Source organism: Ischnura elegans, chromosome 13 (assembly GCF_921293095.1).
Source record: "Ischnura elegans chromosome 13, ioIscEleg1.1, whole genome shotgun sequence".
Classification (NCBI taxonomy): Eukaryota; Metazoa; Arthropoda; class Insecta; order Odonata; family Coenagrionidae; genus Ischnura; species Ischnura elegans.
The window spans coordinates 8,556,309-8,573,207 of record NC_060258.1 but is presented as its reverse complement, the minus strand read 5'-3'; the positions used below and the strand labels follow the sequence as shown (position 1 = coordinate 8,573,207).

Sequence of the window (16,899 nt, the reverse complement as noted above, 5' to 3'; positions counted from 1 at the left end):
CACAAAACGAACAACCTGCAACGCCCGCCGCTTCGCCTTTTTTTTCTCGCGCGAAATTTAAAAGCCTTGACGTTATCGCGAAGGGAAGGTGCGATAAACGAATGACGGTCTCAAAATTTTCGTGACGTTATCGCGAAATGACGTTAAACGGGGTGACGTAGAACGAGGACTCACTGTACTAATATCATTTAAATTATTCCCATTATTCATGTCGTCTCGCCCCTTCGTTAACCCGGATAATCAGGAGTGTACTGTGCGATGAAAATCGTGTTTTAATGTTGAAATTCAACAAAGAGTGAAGTTTGCGTATTTGCAGGGAAACACCCGCATTCACAGTCAGGGGAGCAGCTAGGAATTGACGCCAAGGGGCACCTGCAACTAGCCCATATAAGGACTCTCGGATGCTACCCCTCCCAAAGATTTGAAAAAGGAAAACAAATTAATTACCCATTCAATTATAACTATCCATCTAATTAACCAAAGTGTTTTTTCAATCGCATAGAACGAAAGTGTAGGAAAAACACGCAAAAATAGTGCGAGAAGTTCGCATTTTTAGCCGCGGTGCACTGGCCAGAACCTCCCAATCCATTACCATGCAATTATATGAAGAGTGGTAGTGGTGGGGGCTGCTGGTGCTATGACGCGTCTCAGCTTGTGCTTTAGGAAGTCTTGGGACACCGTCCGAGCATGCGCAGAGCGATCACGTGTATAGTGAGTTGACGTCGCCGGCGGCCGCATAATCTTGGTGTTGCAGTGCCTTATAATACCTTGTTTTGGTGACCAGTTGACTTATTATGCGTAAATTGTTTTTATGTAAATAGGCCTAGTTGTAGTTGAGTAAATCGAGTTAGTGATTGATAGTGCTTTAATGTTAGTGATTGTTTTGTGTATTAGGGGTCTCTAGATTGCCTGAAAAACTCAAAAATACACTAAATACCATATAAGCACGTGTAAGAGGGGCATTTATTTTCCCATAAATTGCAGCTGAAAATGGAGGTGCGCCTCTTACACAAACATTTTTATCTTCCCCTCCTCCCTTTCCCTAGTCGCTATCCCAAGAGGAACTGAGTGGCCTTGGTTTTCTGCGTGAGTCAGTCATCTAAAAACCAAGGTCAGAAACAAGCTGGAGGCAGGGGAGTTTCTTCCTTAATGACGTATTTTTGAAATGCTCCAGTTTACGTTTCTTACTCTTAAGCATCGTGCCGTGACGTTGGTAGGTACCTCGGATGTGAACATGGAAAAGAAGAGGTAGAGGGGAAGGAGCTCGCTCCCTCCATCTTTCCTCCGCAATGAGGCTGAAGGCGAAGGAGAAAGGGAAGAACACGTCCGATCTTGCATGGGAAGTCATTGTCTACAAAGCGAAGGGGCGAAGGCATGTGATATACGCAGTTTGAGTTGCCTGAAGTTTCCAGTCCGTCTTGTCTTGTTTGAATGCGCTCATGCTATGCTTGTTTCTTCCAAAATTGTGCTGTTTGGACTATTTTGAATATTAGTAGCCTTGTTGTAACTATAAATCTTAGTGTCAATCAATTAGAGCTTAAAAAACTTAAATTCTGTCAGACATGTTTCGCGTTAGATCTCTTCCTTGTTTTGAACCTCGTGCATGTCATACAATTATTGAAAGCTATCGAGATATCTTCGGGCTCAGTAGGTGACTCACCTAGCATTTGGCCTCCATAAACTGGGAGATCCATCAAGGTCAGTTGGTGAGACAGGGAAGGGATGAAACAAGTTTCGATTGTTCCCGCGTAACTTGATATTTTCCTTTGAGGCAAGTGAATTGTGGTCCGTAGGGTCTCGGAAAGGAAAAAAAACGTCATAGGCATGGGCTGATGGAGAACCAGGGGTATTTTGTGAAATCTACGCCGTGGTTATTTCTAGCAGCGCTGAGATTCCCCCGATTGTTGTCCAATCTCTTGGGAAGATTCACGCTATGCGCCTGTCCTGTTTTGATTGAACGGCTGAAATTCTATTGCAATACTCCTACGAGAGCTTTAAAAATAAAAATTGCACGTGAGTAGGACAAACATCGTAGTGCAACGGCGTATGCGAAGAGAGGATCGGAACTCTTTCTACTCCCTCTTATGGGACGTTGCATCCACGAAAGCAATGACTGAAAATTTTGGATTGAGATTCAATTTCTTCGACAAATTTGGATCCGAAGTACATTAAGGTGAAGGACATTATTCATGGATATTTGGATCTGAGGTATCCGATCCGACTTTCCCTTGTAAGCATCATAAGGTTAAGGCTACAAGTGAATACCTACTAATGTCTGAGCGCCATACATATCGTGTAAATTTAGCTGAAAAATGCCACGTGAATTATTAGTATTGAAAGTGGAAAATTTGATGACTGTCGAAAGTCAAGTCTGCAACACCGCGTGATAGGATAAAAAATGCCGAAAAGTTTTTTTTTCTTTAGCTCCGATGCTCAAAATAGAGGTGCGCCTTTTACACCTGTGCGCCTCTTATACGGTATTAAAAAATTTTGACCCCCCCCCCCCCCCCCCCCGAGCGGGCGTACGACGTCTTTGTTTAGGGACCCAACACTGCGGGGTTTAGGCTTTACCCTCGAAATCCAGGATCAGGAACCCAGACCCCTTGTCTTTTATTACCCCTCTTAGCGGTACGGGACCGCGGTCATACAATTGTTCATTCAGTTTTTGAAATAAATATTTCTTCTGTTCTCAAGAAACATACACTAAGAATTGAATTCTTTGTCTTTTGAGCAATGTTCACAATTTTTAAATGAAATTCTGCAATAAATATTAACTTATATCTCGAGTTCTGTATAAACATCAATATGGAAATTGTTGCTGCATTAAATGTGTTAAAATTGACCTTAGAACTTCGTTTAAAATTTGAAAATGCTCAGATAAAAATGAGGAATTCAATTCAAAGTCTGTAATTTACGTGCAAGCAACAATTATCCATGTGTCAAATACATACAAGCAATCTGTAAGTTGACCGCGAACCAATGCCGCAGGTATGGTCGTAAACCCGGAAAGGAGGGAGCACAACTACTCTCGGAGTCCGAGATAATGCGGAGTCCTCGCTGGGAGGGGTCGAAAAAGATTGGAGCTGATGTGTATGTCTCCAAAATTGCTCCGTACCACGAGAAAGAAGAGTCTCTTGGGGCTCAGTACAGCAGTCACGCCAAGACGAAAACTCAGCCGTCTCGAAAGGGTTAAAACGAGGGTCTTGGCGTGGGACTTGGCTTTCCATGAAACACCCTATGCCCAGGGGTGATTCAGACATAAGTTACTACTGCTATGTCGTGTGTGTGTGACTGAGAATGTGCAATAGGGTACCGTATTTGCACGAATCTAAGACAAGGTTTTTTTTCCCTCCTAACTCCTGCAGAAAAGAGGGTTCGTCTTACAATCGGATGCAAAATTCTCGACGTCAATCGGGTTGCATAATTTACGTCGGAAAAATTATGGACACCCGAGTTTGCCACCTGCTAGCTATACAACGAAAAGTCAACGTCAAAAATAGCTTAACAGTAATTTAGCATATTTAATTTTGTGTTTAAGTAAAAAAAATCATTTTCCATTTTAATGCAGCAGGCAAAGATTCGGCGCATGTCAATCAGTCGCCGGGTGCACTTCTGCCGTGTCTGCGAGATTGCCTGCTTTACCCTGGGTTCGGCTCCATTCAAGTTAAAGCTCGATCATCTCACAAAATGTTCGTGTGATTGGTTACAATTTACCTAAATTGTAACGTTAAAGCCTCAACGCCATCACGGAATAAACTGCTACAAAGTCGTTGCATTTTTCTCAGAGCAAGGGTAAGAAGGCAACATAATTTGCCTCTGTGTAGAGAGATCGATTCAGTTGTGATTCCCTGCCTTTCAGAGTATTACGATGGCAGAGAAAAGAAGTCATTACAGTGCCGCTTTCAAAAGAAAAGTTATTCAGTGGAACCCTGATCTATCGTTCCCGCACTGATCGTTCGCCGTTTCTGGGGCGGAATTCTGCACATGGATACCGACGATCGTCGGTTGCACCGATAGAAATGCTATTCACAAAACGCCGCTACCGACAACTTCGTGACATAATGCTTTTGTCGGTACGAAAGTGGCACCCACACGTGAGGCTAGGCACCACGACCTATCATATTTCTAGTTTCTTTGCATAAAACAAATGAGGCTCCGAAAACGCCATATGATACTCGGCAGCCCGCGAAGAAGTTAAAAAGAGTTGATCACTTTGTGAGATATTTACAATGTTTAATTACCCTGCAAACACTATTTATTACTCCCGTTGGTGCGATGTGGCTTGTATTAGGAGATTTTGCTGTATTTACCATCGGATTTTTTTCTAGCCCAAGTAAAAAAACCTTCAATTTCAAGGATTCAACGGTCATTGATAGAAGAATATCGGCAACATTTGGTGCTCAATGTATCGGAATTTTCAAGTATAATTGTCTTGAAGAGGACTTCATCTGCTACATAATTGTTTACCTACGCTTATTATAATTTTATTCTTGTGATTAGCAGTGACAAAATTATTTTTATTAGTATTGTAACAAATTAACCTTCATCTTCAGCCACGGCTTATTTACATCGTTTGCCTCATTGTTCGCCGTAAGTTCGATAATTGGGTAATTATTTAATTAGAAAACATTTTTATCCCTTGAAATCACATTTTGGGCTACTTAAAATACATTCGTTGAGAAAAATACTGAGATTGCGCGGATGTCACAGAAGGTATCATTGCGTCAAGTGTTGTGATTGTGAACTTGAGTGGCATACTTTACGCTATCTATTTGGAAGTGTTAACGTTTGCATTTTGATAACATTTGTGTGTTATTTCAAAAAACTTTGTGTTGATATGACGAGGACTAAATATGCTGGATCAGTGTTAATTTGTGACATAACATTGAAGGTATGAAGGTTTTCTCGTGTTGAAATGAAACGTTTGTAGTTTTATGATGAATAATTCATTAAATGTTTCAGCACCACCAAAGCAAATTTTCACTTTTCATTCGTTCGCAAAAAATACAAATCATCATATAAAAATCTAAAAGCATTAAATACGCACTCCAGGAGTAATAATCTTTCGATTTAGGCAATAAAAAAATTATATTAAACCACCCTATTATCCACAACACCCTTCTCAACGAATGTCTTGCAAAAAATGCTCCGTACCACGAGAAAGATGAGTCTCTTGCTGCTCAGTACAACAATCTTGCTAGGACGAAAAATCCACCATCACGAAAGGGTTAAACTTAAAAATTTCTCAGAGCTCTGGGGGGAGTTTTATCCCTCTGAACCCCCCCACCCTGCGCCACTGTTCACAGTCACCAGCATTAGCATTGTCGATTGGTGAGTTTGCCTGCACATTACCTATGCTCTCGTCCAGCCTTCGTTCCTAATACTGACTCGGGATCTGTTCTCCACTCTGCATGCAGTGGTTCAGAAAGGGTTAACAATGCCAACAGATTAAGTGATAAAGTTGGTGGACCGTTACTACATAATTCCTGGTCAACTATGCCCTTGGATGTAAAATCCTATATGTTATAGCAATTCGATATATTTTAAGAAATAGCAGATTCGATATATATCGAACGTGAGACTACATACAAAACATATTTCCATTGGACATTGTGAGGAATACCAAGATGTACCCAGTCAGCAAATTAAACCAAGAACTGTTTTCTATGATAACTAATTTTTTAATTGGTGAAATTTCTGTTAACGTAAACAATGATTGACCTCCAAGTACTCTTTTAATTTAGGCAATAAAAAAAATAACAGGAAACCACCCTATTATCCATAACACCCTTCTCAACGAATGTCTCCAAAAATGCTCCGTACCACGAGAAAGAAGAGTCTCTTGGGGCTCAGTACAGCAGTCGTGCCAAGACGAAAACTCCGCCGTCTCGAAAGGGTTAAACTTAAAAATTTCTCAAAGCTCTGGGGGAGGTTTTATCCCCCTAAACCCCCCCACCCTGCACCACTGTTCACAGTCACCATTAGCATTGTCGATTGGTGAGTTTGCCTACACATTACCTATACTCTCGTCCAGCCTTCGCTCCAGATACTGTCTCGGGATCTGCTCTTCACTCTCGCAAGGAACGCCAGGAGAATGATGCTCAGCTGGTCGCATGGGCGAATTGCCATTGTGAACCTGAAAGTCAAAATTCTTGAGATTAATTACTAAACAAATAAAAATGCGGCAGCTCGATTTCATTATCATTATTAACGAAAGCTTAAATAATAAGTTGTTAAAAAAATATACGTTAATTTTACAAATTAAAATATGCATACTTTCTTTCATCTCTTTTAACATTAAATACGTATCTTCAGGGTTTTCTTCTGCGTCAGCTTGTTTGTGGACAAGTTTCGCTGGCTGTCCTGCCAGCGTCTTCAGGTCGAAGGTGTCGGCTGTTGGTTTCTGCCTCGCTTATATCCCGTAGGCTGGATGGGAGCTGCACTGTGATTGGCTGTCTGACTGGGCGCTCCTCTCTGATTGGCTCTCTCTTTGATCACTCTCTTCCACGCGCTGTGAAGGAAGTATCCATCTTCTCTATTGAAATTCAATGGTGTTTTTTTTTGAATTCCTATTGCTTCCCTGATTTGTCTAGGGAAGTATCGGCACTCCTTAACTAGAAGTTTCTTTTCCTCAAATTTGATGTCGTGGCCAGTTTCCGACCATACATGTTCGGCGATGGCAGATATAAGCGAGGCAGAAACCGACAGCCGACACCTTCGACCTGAAGACACTGGCAGGATAGCCAGCAAAACTGTTGTCCACAAACAAGCTGATGCGGAAGGAAACCATGAAGACATGCAGATATCAAACCATCGCCGCGGAAACCTACGTTCTAACATTAAATACGTAGGCTAATTACTGATACCTCGTTAAAAATCTGTTTTTCTAGGTTGTACAAAACATCAATAGATACCCTGGGAACCAATGGGAAGAAATGAAACATCAAATATGCCCATTACCAATGAATGCATGAGGCACAGAGCTCAGGGAAACATCTCTTAATAATCACCAATTAAAATTGCCTAAGGTCGGAAAGTTTCCTTCCTTTGATAGGGCCTTCATAATCCTTATTTAAGCCAAGTGCTACCTGCTAGCAGGGCACTCTGCTACCTGCTAGCAGCCTGCTTTGTATCAGCGCTCAATGCCTCGCGCCAAAGTCTCCTCACACGGCAACAGCGGGAACCAGAACGACATCACACAGGGTTTTCCCAGCGTTCATACTTAGCCGTCGCCTTTTCGCGCACTTGAAAATTTGTCGTATTTGTATAATTTGTATGTCGTATGTAGAATGGTTGTCGACTTACATCAGGGACTCAGATTTGAAATTTCTCGAAATCGAATATTATTTATCATCAGTGCTCGGGCCCATACGTTAAAGATTATGCGAGCATTCAGGGTGAATTTAGATAGATGCACCTAGATATAAGAATTAGATATGGGGAATAAAACACTTTTTTTAAGCATAAAACACAAGCCCACTTTGGCAAAAAATAGTGATAAATATAGCACTCAAGTTTATATTGACAAAGTTTAAAGTTTATCTAAAGATTTTATGCTTTCACGACAAGTGAGAATGATCAACAAAAATTGAGAGTATGCAACAAGCGTGCCACCCAAAGTGTCTGACTGGAGTGGCGCTCTCGGTGCGATATCTCAGGAACCAAAGGGGCGAAATGAAAGATATTTGAGGTGATACTCTGCAGATGTCTAACGAGTCGTTGTAGGAGACAAAAAAGTGATAGAATAATCCGAGAGTGACATCATCTTCAGTTATGACCGAAAAAAACCCGAAAATACCAAAATTTCAAAAATTTAAGTGCGATGCGGCACGTTTTCCCGGCATTCGATTGCAAAAATAATTGTCATGGTTTATTTTCTCGCCAAATGGAACAAAACTGTGGGGCGTCCCAAAAGAAATTCGAAAACTTTATTATAAGGACCACTCTACTGGTACATACTGTTATATCCTCAAGGATACGCAGTATAAGCTTTAAAACCACGAAAATAAAAGCTGGTACAATGTACCAGCCCTTATAAGATTTAGATATGGAGAATAAACCTCTGCTACTAAGCCCGTTTTGGTAATAAACAGTGATAAATATCCATTCAAGGTTATATTGAGGAAACCACGCTCCAAGAAAATGGCTACGATCGGGTACTGATTTGAAAAATCGCGCGTAAGGAAGAGGAGAAAAGAGATGTGGCCTTGGACACTGCAATGGAAGACCAGCAAAAGGCAAAGGCACATGCTCTCTTGCCATACGTGGCTGGAACGTCGGAAAGAATTGCTAGAGTTCTCGCCAAACATGATGTTCTGACGTGATTTAATAGCTTGAAGAAGACCTCAGACCTCCTCCGGAGTGAAAAAGATCGTCATCCATCAGATATCTATGAAGGAGTGTATGAAGTAGCGTGTTCCTGTGATTTATCATACATCGGGCAAACATCTAGATCACTCAAATGCAGAATAAAAGAACATCTAAAGGCAACCGAAAAGAAAAATTATCGTCTGTACATCTAAAGGCAACCGAAAAGAAAAATTATCGTCTGTCTGTGGTTGCAGAGTGTATTCATGGTCGGAACCCGGGCACGTCATACTTTTCAAGGAATCGAAAATCATCGCCAGGGAAAATAAATATTTCCCTAGGTTGATAAGGGAGGCGATTGAAATAGCAAGTCACCAAAAGAACTTCAATAGGGAAGACGGCTATCCTTCATCCTCATCTTTCAAACGGCTTTTTCAACAATGGAATTCAAATCAACAGCCTCCTGACTAGATATAAATAAATAAGGATCACAGATCAGCAAATCATTTGGACCCGAAGACGGGAGCTGGAACGCGCCCGAAACTGTCGTCCGCAAAAACATGAATCAACAACATGAAATGAACCATGAATTTTCCAACAAACATGAATCAATAAACCCAGAAAACCATCACCAATCAACTCACCGATGAAGCCTCCGTAATAAGTTATATTGAGGGAATTTAAAGTTTATCTAAAGAATTTTATGCTTTCACGACGAGTGAGAATGATCAACAAAAATTGAGAGTATGCAACCCGCGTTCCACCCAAAGTGTCTGACTGGGGTGTGTGGCGCTCTCGGTGCGATATCTCGTGAACCAAAGGGAAGAAATGAAAGATATTTGAGATGATACAGTGAAAATGCTGAACGAGTCATCACAGAAGACAAAAGAGTGATAGAATAATCCGAGAGTGACATTATCTTCACTAATGTCCGAAAAACACCCAAAAATACCAAAATTTCTAAACTTTAACCCTAATACAATGCAAGGTGAGTCTCTTGGACTCATCGCATCACATTTTTGAGAATTTTTTTATGTTTTTGAAATGTCAGCATGTTGTAAATTTTTTGCTTCTTCTAATTGTATATTTCCTATAAATTAGAGTAATTCAAACGTCTTTCGGAATTAAAGTAACTTAAAAAATAATTTTTTCCCCTGAATTCCCACAAATTGAGGCAAGGTAAGTCTGTGTGCACGACACGTAAAAAGTAATGTGCATTTTACAAATATTTGGTTTGAATTGTCAAAATCATGTAAAATTATCACTATGTACATGTAACAATAAATATTTGGTGTTTTATGTTGTGAAAACAGAAAGAATTAGTAAAAAGAGTCCGCTGTACTCGCTGTTTGACTATGTATGAAATTAATAAGTACTGTAAAACTTTTGTTAAACAGAAAATAATCAATTTTATGTTAAATGATTCTATAGAGCACAATATGTACAAATTGACGTGAAAAGTATAATTTTTCACTGTTTTATAGTTTAAATTAAAAGCAAAAGTTAAAAGAGTCCATTGAACTCACCTTGCCCGATTACATCAGAAAAATATGTTGCCCGTATCAGAGTTAAGTGATATGCAGCACGTTTTCCCAGTGTCCGATTTCAAAAATAATTTTCATACTTTATTCATTTTTTAATTTCACTCAATTCATACTTAAAATACAAGGACCACCCTAGCGAAGCATGCTACGGAGAATATGGCAAAGAATTCGTAGCTGAATCTTTTGCGCCTTGTCATAATGCGACGGGCATGATCATTTCCCCGCTAAAAGGGGTATATTGATGGTATCCAATGGATTAAAAATTGTTTTTTGAAAAATGAAGCCTCAAAGTTAAGGGGTTGGTACAAAGATAAGGAGAAATACTAGAATTTTAATTTATTGATTAGTAATTTTTGGATCATCAATCTCTTAAATTTCCTCTGCAATATATTGAATATTTTTATTATGCTCTAGGTAAAACCTATGAGAGCAAAAAATAGAAAATACAGGAAATGTACTTCTCTTAATTTAAGGCATTTTGACAAACATGAGGCATTACGGAGATTATTGCTAGGCTAACAAGTAGTAGATATTAATACAAAAAATGTCAAATACATATTCAATGCTTATAACAAAAAATATAAGTTTTAACACAGAAAGTAAATGAACACACACATTTATGCAGAGAGTTTTGATAACATCACAACTTTAAGATGATAACTTTAATGAGTTATGTCTGAGTTATGTTTAATGTGTTATATATGTTATATATGTTACTGAGACATATCGCAGCCGGATAATCGGTAGTCTGCAGTAAAATATTTTGAAAAAAAAACCTTCTGGGTATCAATGGGTTAACAAAGGTCCTGAAAAAATGCTCTTTACGGAGAGGACGGAAGAGTCATTATTTAGAATGCTAAATCAATAAAGTCTTGCTATTAAGTTTTGTTGGGCTTAGGGGCCATCAGATACGTATGCCTTTACGTTTCTTTATCGCATATATTACCCATGTGTGTTATATTTGTCGCATTTTCTGGCAGTCATGTCGAAGAGAGAACTCCACCATGGACTCCAAATAGATGTCGTCATTTAAAAATCTAAAAGCGTGAAATATATGTACTCCAGGAGTAATAATCTTTCGATTTAGGCAACTTAAAAAAATAATAGGAAACCGCCCTTTTATCCACAACACCCTTCTCAATGAATGTCCTCCAAAAATGCTCCTCACATGGGGAAAGAAGAGTCTCTTGCGGCCCAGTACAGCAGTCATGCTAAGACAAAAAATCCACCGTCTCCAAAGGGTTAAACTTAAGAATTTCTCCAAGCTCTGGGGGGGTTTTAACCCCCAAACCCCCCCCCCCTATCTGCGCCACTGGTTGACAACATTATAGCTGTGTCTCACTCAATTTTTCAAAGAGAAAATTTTCAATGCTGTGCTCTGTTCTCGAATATCAGCTATTTCAAAAATTTAAGGGGTCAAAAAAATCTTCGAATATAAACTGTCACAGGGGCTCGCTGCAGCTGTCTATATCCACGCCATTTCGCATACTGACTCAGAAATGATGAAATATCACCCATCTGGATGGAGGAGCCCAAAATATTCGAGTTGCATGCAAGGCGATTTCCGTCCAGTTATTCCTGGGTCCCTCCTTGTAAGTACGGTGGAAGCCCGTTTTAGGGAGAACTGCATTTTACGATAATCGCAAGTTATAGTCTTTGTACCGCCAAATGGTATATGTTTTACATGCCAAATAAATCGGATTCAGCGAGGTTGTAGCACGGGACATAGGAGGGATATTTTGACAAGTAGTAGATATTAATACAAAAGATGTAAAATATCCAATACTAATAACAAAAAAATATAAGTTTTAACTTAGACAGTAATGAACACACACATTAATATACACATTTATGCAGAGAGTTTTGATAACATCACAACTTTAAGATGATAACTTTAATGAGTGGAGGAGACTGAATCAAGCGCCAGACTTCAAATAGGAGTACGGCCTTCTTTTAAACGACTGAAGTGATTGTGACATCTTAATATTTGGCGGAAGAGAGTTCCAGAATCTAGACGCAGTTGGATGAAAAGATATGAAATATATAGTGGTGCGGGCTTGGGGAATTTGAAGGTCAGAAACACGGCGGCTGGAAATTCCAGTAACTTTTTTGCGGGGGATGAATAATTCGAACAGGTATGCAGGAGTCTGTTTTCGGAATAAGGAGAACAGAAAAGATCCCAGGATCCCTTCGGCTGCGAAGAGGTAACCAATTCAGATCAGTGAAGAATTTGGACAAACGATAATGAGGGAGGGACTGCAGGAGGATATAGGAAAGACTGGTGAAGGCATAGCACACGATAGTACAGTGGAACCCCGTTAAAGCGAGTACGGGCTACAGTGACACCCCCGCTATAACGAGAGATAGCCGATGCACCGTCAATTCTCCCTATAATAAGTGTGTTGAAAAATTCGTTTTTACGAGACCCTTTCGTTGTTGGCTCTGGCCATAGCGAGGGTTTCACCGCCGGAAGACTTTCATGAAGACTCCTTAACCTCTGTAATTGCTAGCGATCTGTTAGAAATGAAGTTAATGGAGTGCTCAGTCTCAAATTTATGTGGTAAACTGTCGTTCGATAAATATTATGATTGACGAAACAATGCTTTGCATGATTTTTATTCAGTGCGGCACTTATAAATTGTTTGAATAGTTAGTCGTTATTTGAGTGAGGAAATTTAGTGATGCAAAAAAACATCGCCTTTCGTCTGGATTTATGCTTACGTTTATCGGATGGATGTTTATCTGTCGCCGCACCACTCCTGTTCCCGTATATCTGTTCGCAACAGGAATATTGGCTATTATTTGCTCCACCTCCGGTAAAGCGACAATTAGCTACAGCGAGTGTTTATTAGTGCACCGTGGGGTGTCGTTATATCGAGGTTGCACTGTAAATGCTACCCCATGGGTCCATGCATGGACGATTCGGGCATAACATCATTATAAAATTCGAGGAATCAAGCAAGATGGAGTGGAATTGATTCATAATGAAACACTTACTTGCAATTTTCCACAAAAATAAATTTTTTACTACGACTCGAGTTTCAATGCTACTACATCATTTTCAAGTAACAACTGAGATAGGAGAAATGGGGTGGAAGGTCCTCAAGGAGCTGGTTGGAATGGATAGGGGTGCAAGGCGAGGGGGGGGAGGGGGGATAGGGGAGAGTGGAAAAACCAGAGGAGGTAAAAAGGTTGGGAATTGAAGGGTTTTTTCCGGGGTTAACAAACTTGAACATAGAAATGAATGCATTTGAATACACGTGGCGGTCTTCTTATCTTCGGGTGTTTCCGAGGGCCATTAGACGCCTTGGAACAATTAGAGATCCACCAACATAAACATTCCCAGGTTTCCCTTCTCAATGACCACCTCTACCTTTCAAAATCGCCCTTGCTTGCCATTAAGTTCCAATAGTGCGTTTCCCAGAAGTGTTAAAATCCCTTCTCCCCCCTCCTGTCGCCCACTCGACGTGAAAGAGATCCCACAAGAACCATACAGTGAATCCTAACCGCCGACCCCCCGCGCCCCACCTACACACCCTCAGAAGAACGCACCCCCGAAGACCCTACTAATCCGCACGGCAGCCCACGGGCACAGAAGACGTCTTTCCCCCCCCTTCCACACCATTCACAGATGGCCCTCGGAAACACCCGAAGATAAGAAGACCGCCACGTGTATTCAAATGCATTCATTTCTATGTTCAAGTTTGTTAACCCGGGAAAAAACCCTTCAATTCCCAACCTTTTTACCTCCTCTGGTTTTTCCACTCTCCCCTATCCCCCCTCCCCCCCCCCTGCCTTGCACCCCTATCCATTCCAACCAGCTCCTTGAGGACCTTCCACCCCATTTCTCCTCTCTCAGTTGTTACTTGAAAATGATGTAGTATCATTGAAACTCGAGTCGTAGTAAAAATTTTATTTTTGTGGAAAATTGCAAGTAAGTGTTTCATTATAACATCATTAATTCCCGTAAATGTAATCCCGCCTCTTTTCCAGCCCCATAAAGTGACAATCCGCCTGTGTGCATTAACATATTCCTGGAATTTGATCCATTCAACGCTGCTTGAGAGAAAATTCCCCTTTGATCCATGTGTCAATTGTACCAATGCAATCCCTATGATTAATCTTTTCCCTACTAAAACGTGTGGACGTTTCTTGATCCGGGAGACGAAAGCCGCATATTTCTGTCTGAGATTTTCCTGACCAAAAGAACGAAAGCCATATACAGTAAAACTTAGATTTTACGCAGTTGGAGGGACCGAAATATGGGCACTGGGTAAAATCAAAGTGTGTAAATTCAAGAGTTGGTATTGAGGAGGAGTATAGTTTTCAGGATAATTCTTGCTCAATATTTTTAGAAGGCTTATACACTTTTGTACATATAGTTCTGATTTAAGCCAGAACCGGAACCAAAAAAAGTCTCATATGTGAGGATTAACGGTAAAAGAGCATGAAATCCTTTTCATTCGCATCGGATATATGTTTCCCAGATTCAATTAATCATTTGGAGGCAAGAAAATAATAATCTTATTTACCCACAAGCAACATCACAGATGACATGTTACCTTTAGAGAAACAACGTTGCATTCCTGAGCAATGTTTCCCATGGTTGAACAACATGGTGGTAGAGCGATATTCGAGTTCGTAAAGGAGCCTGAAATGTTACTGAGAGGGCACAGGGGTAAGCAATAATTAGATTCGCGATGTTTTTTAGTTTCACGCTCAACGGCGCAACGTCATTTCAACCGTTCCTGTATTCATTTTTGCAACTCATTGAGACGAAATAATACCTAACTTCACATTGCTCCTGTTGGATTTTCAAAACAAGCCGAAAGACAACTGCGTAAAATCAAGATTAGCGGCCTCTTTGGGGTTGGGGTTATGCTGCGCAAAATCGAAAAACTGCGTAAAATCAAGAAAAGATGTAAAATCGAAGTTTCACCATTGGAATTCCCTATGCTTTCCGGCCGGACTTGAGTGCCGCTGCGTAAAAACGAGACTTGATGTAAAATCAAAGTGCGTAAAATCAAAGTTTTACTGTATATACATTTTCTAGCTCTCCCCCTTTTAGGACAGTCGCAGGCAGGGTTAATAAAAATCATGATTTTTTTGAAAAAAATCATTTTTGAAGATTTTTTTGATTTAAATCGGATTTTATTGATTTAAATCTGATTTTATTGATTTAAATGAGATTTTTATGATTCTCCATTCATCAAAAATTCAGTTATTTGCAAAACTAACTATTTGGGCAGCGTATTGGAGAATGATCGTTTGCAGAAACAATCAGAGGCAACATACTCTAAGCTCAACACAACATTTAGTCAATAAGGGGAGAGAACTATGGAAATGCCAATGGTATCAAATTAAAAATTACACCAGCATAATATAAAATTGCCATTGGAAGTCAACCCAAGTGAAGCCAACTGTGCTATATTATGCGGTTCTAATGCATATGAAGTTTAGAAAAATTCTGTAATTGCAACTTTGTATGGTGCCTACGCTTGGAAGTTAAATCAGAAAACAATTTTTTTTTCAACGGATACACTAGTATTATAACCAAAGCCATTTTTTAAAATTTTCATGTTACATGCATTCCTACAGTATCATTTCTATCTAAGAGCCACCACTGTGCTGATAGCTGTCGATTCATTGTATTAATTAAGAAATAAAAATCAAAATTATACACTCACAGCTTCCTTTTCTTGACTCTTTAAAAATCAAACATATAGATCACATTATGATTTAAATCACCTGATTTTTAAAAATAAAAATCAAGTAATTTATATCGTGATTTAAATCAAAGTGATTTAAATCAATCAACCCTGGTCGCGGGTGTACGATGTCTTTATTTTGGGACCCAATCATACTGCGGCGTTTACCCCCGGAATCTCGGAGCAGGTACCCTGACCCCTCGTCTTTTATTACCCCTCTAAGCGGTAACGGACCGCGGTCATGCAATTGTTTATCAAGTCAGTTTTCGAAATAAATATTTGTTCTTTTCTCATGAAATATAAACAAAGAATTGAATTCTTTGTCTTTTGAGTTGCGTACAACCTTCTCAGGGCTCCCACTCTAACTACATTATAAAATTCACGGTTTTTTCAAGGTTTTCATGGTCTTAATGTCCTCAAATTCACGGTTTTTAGATAAGGTATTTTAGGCAGAAATATTGATCACGTAACAATCATCGGCCTCTCGTTAACTAAAAATTTACTAAACGCGGCAGACGCTGTGACTGCAGACACAGCAATGAACGTGCTATCTCTTATGACATCACCTATCGTTAGCAAAATTCATGTCCGGCTAAAAGTGTGTGATGGGAATATGAAGAGATCAGGGTGGCAGGGAAGTGAACAAGTAGTGCCTGATTTTTAGCCAGGGTTAACGTCTCCCAATCGCAGGCTTAAGGTCAATGTGCTGTCACGGCACACATGGACCAATTAATAATTGCGCTTCGAACACACGCTTGCAGATAAATGCGTGGACAGTATCTGCACGTGACTCGGCTTTGAAACATGATTGAAATATCGTTTTTTTCTTCTTTCAACTCGTCTATTGTTGTTCTACAATCAAGTTTGAGAGATTTCTAAGGTTTTACGACGAAATTCACGGCTATTTCCAGGTTTTTTCACGGTGGACGAAATTCACGGCTTATTCACGGTTTTAAGGTTTTCACCGTTGAGTGGGAACCCTGCTTGTTTTAAACGACTGAAGTGATTGTGACGTCTTTATACAGGGTGTCCCATTTATCTTGACCACCCGTAGTAACTTTTTGTCCAGATGCAAATTCAAAAATTTGTCAAGTAAATGACCATTAGCCGTCAGGGGGACATTAATAAGCATGACTGCCTTCCTTGTAGCTTTGTTATTTACAGAGATATGAAATGCGGTATGTCTTTTTTAAATGGCACCCTATATTTTTCATTCGGCAATTCATTCCCTCTCCTAAAGACTTATTCAAAAATGTGGCACAGTGGACAGCGGAAAAAATTCTGAATTTAAATGACCAAGATGTCGATTCTTATGTTTTTGGACACGAGAAAACCGAAAA

At 39.9% G+C, this 16,899-nt stretch overlaps 1 protein-coding gene across 2 annotated transcripts in view; it reads right to left on the bottom strand.

Annotated features, from left to right (window-relative positions):
• The window catches only part of LOC124170152, a 95,743-nt gene that overhangs the window by 38,937 nt on the left and 39,907 nt on the right, over positions 1-16,899 (bottom strand). For both annotated transcript variants that reach the window (XM_046548846.1, XM_046548847.1), the window contains one exon: positions 6,019-6,136. In XM_046548846.1, the coding sequence (XP_046404802.1) occupies positions 6,019-6,136 (118 nt within the window). The remainder of the gene's footprint in view (positions 1-6,018; positions 6,137-16,899) is intronic.